Source organism: Acomys minous, assembly GCF_964271855.1.
Source record: "Acomys minous genome assembly, chromosome: 11".
Taxonomy (NCBI): domain Eukaryota; kingdom Metazoa; phylum Chordata; class Mammalia; order Rodentia; family Muridae; genus Acomys; species Acomys minous.
This window is the reverse complement of record NC_140492.1, coordinates 43,163,777-43,177,788: the sequence shown is the minus strand read 5'-3', so window position 1 is coordinate 43,177,788 and position 14,012 is coordinate 43,163,777. Positions and strand designations below refer to the sequence as shown.

Sequence of the window (14,012 nt, the reverse complement as noted above, 5' to 3'; positions counted from 1 at the left end):
CACTAAAATCTAGCAATACTTTTCTTTTTTAATTGAATTACATGTGTACATGTCTTATGTGTGGGTATCTGCATACTGCCCTGGGAGGCCACAGGCATCAGGAACCTGGAGTTGCAGATGGTTGTAAGCAGTTCAACGGGGATGTTGGGAACTAAACTCTAGACCTCCGCTAGAACACCAGGGACTCTTATCTACTGAGCCATCTCTCAAGAGTCTATTTCTAGTCTTCTTAAGAATAAAGAGGTGGGGTGAGACACAAAGCCAGAGGCAAATGAATTGACAATCGTCCTGCAGAATGAAATTGGAAGCATCAAGGTTGACATGCAAGACACACTATCACAGTGCAGCCCTGTGAATGGGAATTTACATGTTAAGCTGAGGCAGACAAGTAGCCTTGCCTGTTGTCTGATGGTATAAAGTTGTCTGATGGTAGGCCAGGGTGAAAAGGCAGACATATGCATCATTATCATGCCTCAGTGAAAGGCACATGGGGTAGGTGTGTTAAATGAACAGTCATTTGCAGCGACCGAAGACTTTCAAACAATTTAATAAATTTATCATAACAAATAAAGTGATCTCTTTTGGTAATTAAAATTTTCCTAAGCAGAAAGCCCCAGCTGTGAAAAAGACTGGATATCATTAGTCCTCGAATCTCCTACTTCTTGAGAGGGCCCTTCTCCTCAGATTCAATTTTTGGACACATTCTTCACTAGTAACATATCACTAAGAATCACTTAATGATCTGTTTCAGTGAAAATCAAGTGTAATGGAAATTATACTGTCATCCTGATAAATGAATTATCAGTTGATGATACTAATGATGCCAGCTTACACTAATTTATGATAGTGCTGAAGATAGCAAAAGGCATCATCACCACACACACACACACACACACACACACACACACTCCTCATTCTTGTGTCTCTATCCTGTGCACCTTCACTGTAGACTCAGTGAGCACTCACCAGAAGACAGACTCTTCCTAGGCACTGGAGACTGAAAGAGCCTGAAACAGGCAGAGTCCCTCATTTCATATAGCTCACAATCCACTATTAACTACAAAAACATTTCTGTTTACACAGTTTGCAGTCCCCACTCTAACTCAATCATGAAAAATGGTTTTTTTTTGCAATGAATCTATAAAAAAAAGCAAGTTTCCTCTGAGTAGCTAACAAGAGTGCAAGAGAAAGACCTAGAATATGGGGAATGCCTCAAAAAATGGTAACTGACAATTTACTACAAGGCACAATACTCTAACTATATCACAATATGAATTATGTAGATTCTTAATGTAAATGGCCAATACACACACACATAGCATTTTTATCTTTTACTTTTTGTTTGTTGCTGCAGATTGAACCTCAGGCATTAGGCATTTTACCACTGAGATACAACACTAGATCCTGAGTCAAATATATACTGACCAAAAGGGCTAAAACTGCAAATGACTAAGAAAAGAATAACACACAAATTCATATAAAAACATCAAGCCAACACAATCTATGGATATCATGTAAGATCAGAGGCAAGAGCAGCCTCCAAGTGTAAAGATGGCTATATGCCCTTGGAACTTGGTACCTCATCAATCACTAGATCTGATTCAGCTAAAAGAGACAACAGGAAGGTTTAATCATTTGTTATAGCAAGGTTACTAGGAAAGAAACTACAGAGGAGGCAGAGAAAAGAAGTAATGCTGGGAGATTGGTATATTTTCAGGAGCAAATAGCTCCATGTGGGTCAACCATGGGGACAAAATCCATCATCACAGGAATGAAGAAACTCAAGAGATAGACCCCATCTCTCCAGACATCCTGGGCCATGCTGTTCAAGCTGGAGGTGAGAGGGAAGCTAATTTATTCTCCAGAGATGTCAATCACAGAGTACTGAGCCTAAGAGTTTGATGGAAAACTTACACAGATCAGTGGACTTTTGCAAAAACACGAATTTTCAAAATTCTATGAAAATCAAAATTCACCTCATGGTCCTCAATTTTTTTCCTTCAAATTTCCAACTGATTAAATAGCCTAACTTAAATTTGCTTTATAAATGGCTCCTCATTGATAGGAGGCATTCAGTAGTGCGGACTCTCTTCTTTTGGCCCTAACCACTATTGTATTTTGTTAGTAAAATTAAGAAAGCAGCAATTAAGTTGCTGCTTCTTTTGTTATTCAGTACTGTCACTGAATGCATACCCTCTGTCACAGTATTTTACCTCTTCATATCTGACAATGACATTATTATATAACAAAAGACAATAATCTATTATGTTAATGCTTTAAAATGGGGTCTCAGACAATAAATGCTTTTCAGATCATTACATTAGTGGAAATTTGATCTACAATGTACCTTAATATTAATGAAAGGTTTTCTCCATTTATTTAATTTTAATTGAGTGTGTGGTACCATCTCAGTGTCCATTAGTGTTTCTAGTTATTATTACAGCCTAGATCTACACAGAGTGAAAGGAAATGGCAACCCAGGAAGACCTGGAATAAGAGATTCTAAGAAAGTCTGTACAATCACAGACAATGTTGGTACAAATGTATGAAATAAAACCTACCAGACAAGTGAAGAGAGTTATAAACTTATCTAAAATTTTATAAAAGAGCTCCAACACATATTTTATCCTATATTGCTATCCACTGTGGGAAGCTGTTAGAACTGTTTGTTCCTCATCAGCAGGTGGAAATTACAACACATGCCCAGGTTAGAGCGCAGGGGAGAACCAAGAAATGGCAGTAATATGCACCTCCTTAGACTGAAAACTCCTTCACAGAAGCCTAAGTTTGTCAGCAGGACAGTGTGATGCTGTACACTAGCTTGGTGTCAGTTACTCTTGCCAGTTTTAAAAAACAGAAACAGAGCATCATTTCACATGACAAAAGATAGGTTTATGGCTTTGATGCAAAAGTATTTCAAGCTATATACTAACCCAAAAAACTATCACGACAAAGCTAGTCAATAGGAATTACATCCTTGAAAAAGCAACTGTGCTGTTCCAGTGTAGGAAGCATTGAAAGCAGAGGAGCTGGCTACAGATATGGCTACTTAAACCCTGTAAGAACAAAGTTAATGTGATAATAACAGTTCCTTTTTGAAAACCAGTATGTTTAATATATAGTTTTACTCATTAATTTAGGTAGTTAAGGAAAAAGTTATTTCATCAGCTTCCACTAATTTAAGAAAAAATAAAAAATTTATTTCATTAAAATTTTGTAACCTTGGGCTGACAAGATGGCTCAGTGGGTTAATGATGCCAGTCTGACTACTGGGACACACTTAGTAAATGTTGTCCTCTGGTCTCCGCATGCATACATGCGCATGTGTGCAAGGGCACATTCGCACAGACACACACACACACACACACACACACGCGCGCACACACATGCACGCGTGCACACACACATAAACATAATAAAAAATTTTAACCTTGTTGCTTTAAAGAAAGTATTGATAGGGGTTTAGGAAGGGGAAAAAAAAAAGACCCAGTGAAGATCCATCCTGAAAATGCACTAGGCAGTCTGAAATATAATTCACATGTTGACTAATCTGAATTATGAAATACTTGTTTTCTCAAAAAAATGTTTACTTGGTTTAATAATTTTCTTAAACTCTTACACTTTTTCATTACAAAAGAGGCAAACAACTGCCAACCAGCATTTCATACCAATTAGTACTGTGCAGTAATTCATGAAGAAGGGCAACAAATATTACAGCAGGCAGTTCATTACCAAATGTGAGAACAGAGAAGAGTCAAAGAAATGTTATGAATAGCAAACAAACACAAACAAACAAGCAAATAAATGTAATAGAATTATTTTACTACTCACTCATTTAAAGGTCTGCTCCTTTTAAAATCAGAGAGAGAAAAGTACAAACTATATAATAATGTTCTTGCTAACCACACACCACAACAGTGGTCTCATTGGGCTCAGCTGTCTTGCACTATAAAAGCTGTTATTTGGGTAAATAAACTACGGTGTTTGCACAATGGCCAAAATGCCTAAGGACACATTCTGAGGCTGTATTCCTGTGGGTAAACAAGACTATTCCACTGTGATAAAGACAAGGATACAGAATGAGTAATGTAAGGCATTCATGAACTGTGCTGAAAGAACATCTTGTGTTATGTAAAACATCCAAAACTGAGGGATCAAAATTGAAAAGTTACACCTGAAATAGTTTTCAAAATGGCCTGGGCTTGAGGACCAAGCTTTCTTTGTTTCTGGTCTTGTATCACTAGCAACTACCACAAAATCTCAATACTGAAACTTATTAATAAGTATCGGCTGACTGAACTGACATTCCAATTAGGCTGTAATATTAGAAAAAAAAAGGCTCCAGCACAATTACATGTACTTTAATGTAACTGTGAAACATTTAGTAAATAAGCTGAAAGAAAGAACCACCAGAGACCAATTGTGTGATAATTTGGGAAGTAGTTGAATTGATTAGGCTTTGGAGTAGAAATGAGATAATATTTTATATGACTAACTATACACAAGGCAAGATGCAATATGGGACATTCTGCTTTCCACTGTAGGCTGCAGGGGGCTACCTAAGTGTATTTCTTTATACCACCACAATAGCAAATATTGTGAAGCTAATTAAGTAATTAATAAAGGATTTCCTGCACAAAAAATAATAGTTCCTCCTCTTAAAAGTGGCCACCTATTGGGTTTGTAAATTAGCTGTATTTAAGAAAACGCAAACACTATATTGGCAATATGCTGCATGTTGTCCAAAATCAAACTCAAGTGTTTAATTATAGGAAGCATATGCAGCTCCCTGTGAGGTTTCAGATAATTGTTTACTTTATCATATAAACATGCGTATGAAAGGATATAAACCTATTTAATGAGAAAGGTTTTATTGTTAATTACTGCTATGCTTGTAGAAATCTATTGAAACATTTAAAATCACATAGGTTGCTGTAATTGATTTTAAATTTTATAGATGCCCAGCATAGTTAAAATTCTATCTTTAACAATTAGTAAATTCTTAAAGCTTTTTGTGGTCATTAATTACACAGCTACACTGGATTCAAATTTCCCTGAACATTTTAAAGGAAATTTTTATGTTGTAGGTTTCCTTATTAAACACAATAAAACCACGTCAACTGAAGGTATTATTTTTCTTCATACTGCGATGTCTAATAAAATATCTTGAAATTACATTATTTTATCCCCTGCCGGCTCATTTTTTCCCCCACAGAAGTTAATGGGGTAGCAGGGATTTCATGAATCAAGGTTCTTTTGCAAGTTGAAACTCTAAGGAAATGTTAGAATTACTCCTTTTAGACTTAGCCACAATGACAGTACTTATTCTTTACTTAGAACTAAGTCCACTCATACGTAACGTACGATGATCTGATATTTATTCCAGGTTAATATAGAAACAAACCTAATACAGAACTTATTGAAGACATTTAGTTATTGGTATCATTTTGGAATTAATATGCCACCTTTCCGCATAGTCTTCCCATGTGGAAATGTTTCTCACCAACTGTTAGTACTCACACAATATTCTCAAGGATGCACACATCATAGTACATCCTGTTCTACTGTCATTTGTTCATGTGTTGGCTTTAAATCTTCATGCTACACTACTGTCAGAACAGAAACAAGCCAAAGCTTATCTCTTTAACAATTTTGTTTGCTAAAAATTCAAAACATGATAGAACTAAAAGGAATACAAATCTTTGCCCAATTTTCTCATTGTAGTAATTTCTTTTAAAGCTGAGACCAGACCAGAGATTAATATAGACACACACACACACTATGTAGCATCAGAACTTGATCACTCTGTGACCAACTTGATACATTCCTGTGATATCATAAGGAAAACCTAACCATAGGGTGTCATCTTTCCCTCAGCATTTGACGACAAGAAGATGACACACCATCAACAAGAGCTGCTTCGTATTTACTGCTTTAGAGTTAAAGAACTGGTTTCCATAATCACTGCCACACCCTGTCCTTGTAACCTACCTCCTTGGCCATGTCTGTATATTTCTGCTTTTCCTTTGGATCAAGAACAGCCCACCAATCAGCTAGTATCTTGGTAGCACCTCGGTTATCAAGCCTTGGATGTTCCTGTCGGACAAGGGAGCGATGGCGCTTGCAAAATAAAAGAAATGCATTCATTGGTCTCCGGGCTCGCTGCTCAGGTGACTCATCATCTTCAGTCTCACCAACATCTTGCTCTAGGCCATCCGCCTCAAGAAGTTGAACCTATCACCAACAAAAGCAAAAGGAAGTGATTAACACAGAGCCAACTATTTGATTTAACAACCAGTTTTGATTTGCAAGTTGTATTTTTTCTTACCTCTATTTAAACATTTAGCAAACTGAAAAAGTAATTTTTAAAAAATCAAGAAATCACTAACTACTCTTGGTGGTTGGCAACTAATTTACGATGTGTCCTGTTTAGTTTCCATGGTAACCTGTGTGTATCTTTATTACAGCATATATTACATTGTGTTATAATTGCTTACCTTTTTTTCCCTCTCTCTCACTAAACAGTGAGCCTTTGAGGACAAAATTTTCTTATTTACCTTTATAACTGCAGAGGCCAGCGCATTATCTGGTATTAACATTTAACCAATTGCTAAGCAACAAAAAATTATTTTATGGTTCATGGGTCTCAAGATTAATGATATCCACATGAAATAGATATATATTAGCTCTTTAAAAAGTAGTGCCTTATAGCTAATAACATGAGGAGGCTACCATGAAAGCAGATATAATAAAAAGCAAATATAGAACACTCAAGCTATTGCATATGCCACAAGTAAAGCTTCTTATATGAAATATCAATATAAACATTTAGCATAATTATGTAAAGGAACTTCCCAGCAATATTTTAATCCTGTAAACACCAGTTTTAACTTTCAAGATGCTATGGCAATAAGGATGAATTCCCCTAGGCTTAAACAGTCAACCTTAATTTTGAAGCCTTTCTTTCCTAAGCACTTTGATGGTCACTACTGAAGGTCATTGAGAACTTCCATTAAGCACCAAATCTGTCTACTTGCTGCCCTTCTGAATCTCTGATGCTCAGGCCTGGTGCCACTTTGGCCTATGGTTGAGTCTCTCTCTTTAATCCTCTTGTAATGCTTCCAGCACATGGCTGCCAGATTAAATCTTGTGAAGCATATTGTAATCACAGACTCTCAGAAAATATTGGGAATGCAGTATCTCTAAAACTAACTGCAATGTTTCTTAGAAACAATGTAATCATGTGCAGAAATCCAGATTGCATAAATTCATGTTTTTCATTTCTTGCTCTACAGTCAAAACCAAGAAGGCTCAAGGTCTGCATTACTCAGTAAGGCAGCAGCCCTGATACTTGGAAGTGAAGCACACTTTCTGGGGGGCCTTGTTAAAAGATTGCTAGGCTCTATCTGAGCTTTCTGATTCTGTGGCACTGAAGAGGGTCCTGACCAGCGCTCTTTTACACATATTTACCAGGTAGCAGTTCAGAGACGCTGTGGAATGAATCAGTTGTTTATTCCAAGTCATTACTTTTAAACACTTAGTATTGGCGTGTACATGTGTGTGTCTGATGGGGGATGTACTCTTGGCACAGGATGATAACTCTGTTGAGTTGGTCTTCTCATCAACTTTTATGTGAGTTCCAGGAATTTAACTAAGGTTACCATGTTTGCATGGTAAGTGCCTTTACCTTAGGAGACCTCTTACCAGTCTCAAATTATTGCTCTTAAACACTATTAAATATGGCAAATATAACAAATTAACCACAAATTATCTTCAAACACAAAGAATAAAAGTCTTGAAACTATGGCTGACTCAGAAATATATTAGGGTTACTGAGAGAGTACAGGTTTATTTCCTTCAATATGTATATAATCCGTAGCAGCAATCTGAATTTCCAAAGGACATTTATTTGATATTCTGAAACTATGGAGCTAAGGAAAAATTTGGAGTAAATGCATTATGTAAATTATAGAGATAATCATGTTTTTCTTCAGAAATGAGTAACTTTTTTTATATTATAAAACTCAAACTATAAGCTGAGAAAAAATGTTTTCAAAGGAGAAAATACATATAAACAAATGAATTAGAAAGCAATGCGCTGGAAAATATTTGTAAATACAGAGGGAGTCCTTTCTGGAAGAGGTTTTGAATGCTAAATTAGAACATGTTGGCTGATCAGGAGGGAAGTGTGAGGAGCAGAAACTGGGCTTGAAGCTTCATTCCATCATCAACATGCAGTTCTATAGCACAATACAGGAAAAATGAGAATAGGTTTTGGGAAGTAGGTGGTAGAAAATACAGACCATCTCATGAAGCATGTGCTCTGCCATAATGGAATGTGGGAATTTGAGCCCAAACACCAGCTGTTGCTTTGAAACAAACTGTCGATCTTTTGTTGTTCTAAGTAGGCGCATCAAAAGTTCTTAACTAATGTTATAGCTACACTTCATTAAATCAATCAACTGAAGAGTGAGTAAATACATACATAAGAAAAGGAAAATTAAAACAGCTGATTTTATTTTTGTTTACCAAGCATCTCAAATATTGGCACTAAGCTGGATAAAATGACATTATGGTTATGGTTAATCTTGATAGGATTAAGAATCATCGTAGAAACACAACTCTGGGCATTTCTGTTAAAAAGTTTTTTAGATTAGTCCAAGTGAGGTGGTAAGATGCACTCTAAATGTTGGTGGAACCATTCCATGAGCCTTGGTCACTGGCTGAACCAAGAGGGGGAAGAGAGCCGAGCCAGATCATTGCTCTCTGCTTACTGTGAGCGCCATGTCACGGCTGCCTCCTGCCACTGCTGCTATAAGGAACTACATGCCCCGGAACTGGAACAATACATATTTCCTCAAGTTGCTTTTGTCAGGTGTCTTGTTGAAGTAACAAGACAAGCACCTAATACAAATGTAGAACCATGAGTAAAGTTTTGAAGGAGGAGACATTGTTAGATTTGTAGTTTAAAGAAAGAGCTGTTGTTGATACTGCAGATCACAGACTTTGTGAGTAAGTACTATGAAAAAAAAAATCTTGAAAAGCGAGAGATGAAATCCAGACAAGAGGAATAGGATATAAGAATAAAGATAATATTCAATATAGAATCAAGAGTGGTTGGTATTTAACTAGATTTGAAAATTGGAAAACAGTCCCATGAAGGGCAGAGCTAAGAGTGATTTGGTAATTTGCATTTGAAGGAGCTATGGTTACATAGGGGGACACTTGCCAATGGGATAATGATCTGGGTACAAATCAGCAAAACCTCAGAGAGTAAAGGTGGGGATAGGGTCATTTCTAAGATGAAGGCAGAGCTAATGACTTTAATCTGCCACTCAACAAGTTTACTGAGGACTTGCCATGGCCTAGGCCCTGTTAAACAGCAGCAAGTACACAATCCTTGGCCTTGTTAAGCAGGCAGGTGGCATGACTGGCCTTCCATTCTAAAAGGATCCCTGACTGCTTTGTGCAGAATGGACTATACAAGGGAAACAGGGAGGGAGACGGGTAGGAATAAAACAGTTTCTGCTAGAAATAACAGTGGCTTGGACCAAGGTAGTTCAGAGAGGACTTTAAAAGGGGTCAGATAGAGAACATGCTTTAAAAGGTTCAGCTAACAGAATTTGTGGGTGGATGGGAGGATTGAGCAAAATCAAACATTAAGTAGAAATGTTGTAGTTGCTTTTGCTAATAAAGGAAAGACAGAGAAGCGTTGGAGGAGAAAAGTAAAAGCTTAGTTTTTAACACATTCAAACCAAGTTACCAGCATATATGTCTCTCTATCTCTCTATCTATAGATACCCATATCTATATAGATATATATACATCTATAGATCTATCGATAGATAGGTATCTATATAAATATTGATATCTATATCTATTGAGAGAGAGAGAGAGAGAGAGAGAGAGAGAGAGAGAGAGAGAGAGAGAGAGAAATATATGACAGTCTGAAATTAGTCCAGAGTTCAGAATAAAAATCCATGATAGAGACAGAGAGTAAGATTACTGGTTCAGCCTGAACTCATTGGCACAGGAGACAACTTCCTGAACAGAACACCAACAGCTCAGGCTCTAAGATCAATAATTAATAAATGGGACCTCAGTCAGGCATGGTGGCACATACCTTTAATCCCAGCACTCATGAGGTAGAGGCAGGAGGATCGTTGTGAGTTTGAGGCCAGCCTGGTCTACAAAGTGAGTCTAGGACAGCCAAGGCTAACACAGAGAGATCCTGTCTCAAAAAACCAAAATAAATAAATAAATAGGACCTCATGTGACTGAAAAGCTTCTGTAAGGCCAAGGACACTGTCAATAGAATGAAACAACCAGAAAAAGATCCTCACCAACCCTGCATCTGACAAAAGGCTGACATCCAAACTATATAAAGAACTCAAGAAATTAAACTCCAACCAAATAATCCAATTTAAAAATGGGGTACAGATTTAAAGAGACAATTCTCAACAGAGGAATATTGAATGGCTGAGAAGCACTGAAGGAAACACTCAATGTCATCAATCATTAGAGAAATGCAAATCAAAATGACTCTGAGATTCCATTTTACACCCATCAGAATGATTTAAGATAAAAACTCAGGTGACAGCACATGCTGGGGAGGATATGGAGAAAGGGGAACACTTTGTACAAGTGGGAGTGCAAACTTGTACAACCAATTTGGAAATCAATCTGGAGGTTTCTCAGAAAATTGGAAATAGCTCTACCTCAAGATCCAGCTATACCACTCCTGGGTACATACCCAAAAGATGCTCCACCATACAACAAGGACATTTGCTCAACTATGTTCGTAGCAGTTTTATTTGTAATAGTCAGAAACTGGAAAATAAAACAGATGTCCCTCAACTGAACAATGGATAAAGAAACTGGTACATTTACACAATGGAATACTACTCAGCTACTAAAAACAAGGAAATCATGAAATTTTCCAGGAAATGAATGAAACTAGAAAAGATAATCCTGAGTGAGGTAACTCAGACGCAGAAGGACACACATGGTATGTATTAACTTATAAGTGGATATTAGCCATCTAGTACAGGATAACCATACTACATTCACAAACCCAAAGATAAATAACAAGGAAGGCCCAAGGAAAAATATATGAATCTTATTGAAAAGAACAGAGAAAGTGCTCAAAGAGATAGGAGAGGGAGTACTGAGGGATCTAACGTGGGGATGGGGGCAGAAGGACAGGGGGCTTGCAGAGAGACGTGGCCTGGAACATCTCTGAGACAGGCTGGAGACCTATAACATGGTAGAATATGAAAGACTATGAGGATGACTCTAGCTAAGACCCTTACTAGCAGCAGACATGGAGACTGAAGAGGCCACCCTCTAACTGGACAGGACCCCTAGTAGAGGGAGGGAGGACACCAACCCCCACCCACAAAAACTTTGACCCAAATTTGCCCTGCCTAGAAGATGTGCATGGATAAAGAAGGAGCAGAGATTGAGGGAATGTTCAGCTAATGCCTGGCCACACCATGCAAGAGAGCCAACCCCTGGCACTATTAACAACACTGCTAAGCTTGCAGGTTGGAGACTAGCATTGCTGTCCTCTGAGAAGCCCCTCCCAGCAATGGATCAAAACAGATGCTGAGACTCAAAGTTAAACATTGGATGGAGCACAGAGAGCCTTGTGGAAGAGTGTGAGTAAGAACAGAAGGACCTGGAGAGACCAGGATCTCCACAAAAAAGACCAACAGAGCCAACTAATTTAGGCTTGGGGGAGCTTATGGAACTAAAACAACAAACAAAGATCATGTATGTACTGAACCTAGGCCCCCTACACATGTGTACCCGATGGGCATCTTGGTCTTCATGTGGATCCCCTAGAGTAGGGGCTGTCTTTGAAAGGACTCTGTTGCATGCTTTTCGATCACTTTCTCCTGGCAGGGCTGTCCTGCCAGGGCCACCTTGGTAGAGGATGTGCTTAGTCCTGATATGACTTGATGTGCTGGGATGGGGGTGGGGAGGGTTTCCCCTTTCCTGAGTGGTAGGGAAGGGGAATATGGGCAAGAAGGAGGGAAGCTGGGACTGGGAAGAGAGGAGGGAGGGGGCTATAATTGGGATGTAAAGTGAATGAATAAATTAATTTAAAAATAAAGTTACTGGCTCAGAGAAAAGCCACTTTAGTTCATTGAGACAAGATTTACTACATAGTCAAAGCTAGCCTCAAACTCAGTCCTCTTGGCTCAGTCTTCCTAAGTACTGAGATTACAGATGTATAACTGTATACCTAGATTTAAGCCTAACTATTTGAGGGTACAGTAATATACGGGAATGGACTGAAAGAAAGCAGGAAAGGATGAAAGTGAAGGAAGCTGTATGAACAGAAGGAAGTGCTGTCATGGACTGAGGAGATAACCTCAAGGACCAAGTAATCAACAGGGCAGATGAATCAGAAAAATCAAACGACGCATAAAGTCAGCAATTTCCTGAAACGAGAGGGCCATGATTTGAAGCTCCCCTTCCAAGCCTAATCTTGAAATTAAATGGGCACTGAAACATGCCTCATGAGCAAATTAGTGTTGGCATTATGGGACAGGGCATTTGTTGTGGGAATGGACTCTTTCTTCAGAAAAAGATGAGTTCTGTTAGATATTTGTTGTTAAAAGAAGGCTGAAAGGATGTCAACAGCCTGAAAAGCATGTGTCTGTAAAACCTGTAGTGACAAGTACATGCTTTCTGTCCCTCCATTCAGCATATGCATATTCCATGTCTTCTACGGGCCAGGACCCATACTTGGTTCTGGGGCAAAAGACTGCATTAGAAGAGGCAAAGCTCTTGTTCTCACAAAGCTTCTTGGGTATGAAAAGCAGATAAAACAAGCAGACAGCTAACCACAGGGCAAATAGTTGTTGAGTGCTATAAAGAAACCCTGACTTAAAATATAACAATTTAGCCCCAAGCCTTCCTGGAGGTAGTTCTTTACTAAAATAACGAAAAGTCAGTTATGCCAAGTCCTGGGCTAACTGTTTATGCACTGGGGGGTGGGGGTGAGGGTCCAAAAAGAAGGGAACTTTGAAGACAACATGGCCACAGAAGCTTAGGGGAGGGGAGTACAGCCTGATACCACAAAGGCCACAGCAATGAGGACTAAGCACATCTCTGAAGTAGCTTGGTGGTAAGAGCCATGGCTACATCAAGCTTTGTGAATCACACCAAGTACATCTCAGTATCACCAATGGTGAGCTGTCAGAATTCCTAGAGGAGGTTTCCTTTTGCTCTATTAGAATGAATATTGAAAGTTAAACTTACAAGTTAAGCAGAATCCAAGTTATAGAAACTTTTAGTATGTTTTCTAGAAAATGATTAGTGCCTAAATATCCTTGAGATTTCTATGGTGAATGGAAGGCTTACTTTATCAATATCTTCCTCTTCCTCGTCTTCCTCCTCCTCTTCTGAAAAGTCCAGAAGTTTCTTGGCTAACAATGGATGCCACTGAAGACACTTCCGTTTTGGTCGTTTTCCAGTTCCTTCTCCTTCTGCTGAATGATCTTTATTTCTATTACTGCCTTTCATCACTGTGACCTAGAGGGGTAGGGAGACAAGAGACAGAAGAGGGAGAAAATGTGAATATGAACCAAAGTCACTTTGATTAAAATTACTTTATTTTGCTCAGTTAGCTCTCATTGGATTATAATTTTAATTTCTAAGCCATCTATCAGATCAGACATTTATTGGATTCAGTGAGAACACTAAGTGTATAATCATGCCTTCATTTTAATGGGCTAAATTGAGCTTTAAAAATTGCCTTAATAGTCTACTTCTTTCCACTTCATAACTTTAAAACTTAAATAAGGATTACCAGTTACAGGCACCTGTTTATAATTATTCAGGATGATGTCCCCCAGGTTCCTATCACAAGACTGATGGAAGACGCCTTCACAGGGAGCAGAGGGAGCCCAAGAGGAGCCTTCCACATCCTCTGTCACAGTTTCTATTTCACTATTTCATTTCAAGTGAACTCTGCATCCTGTACTAATATAAATGTGCTT

General features: G+C 38.3%; 1 protein-coding gene across 1 annotated transcript in view; it reads right to left on the bottom strand.

Moving 5' to 3' along the window:
- Positions 1 to 13,541, bottom strand: part of BBX (BBX high mobility group box domain containing) — an 87,117-nt gene extending 73,576 nt beyond the window's left edge. The window contains exons 1-2 of the mRNA XM_084801084.1: positions 13,375 to 13,541; positions 5,992 to 6,234 (exon numbers count right to left, since the gene is read on the bottom strand). Coding sequence (XP_084657210.1) covers positions 5,992 to 6,234; positions 13,375 to 13,536 — 405 coding nt within the window. The 5' untranslated portion in view covers positions 13,537 to 13,541. The remainder of the gene's footprint in view (positions 1 to 5,991; positions 6,235 to 13,374) is intronic.
- Between the last annotated feature and the right edge of the window lie 471 nt (positions 13,542 to 14,012).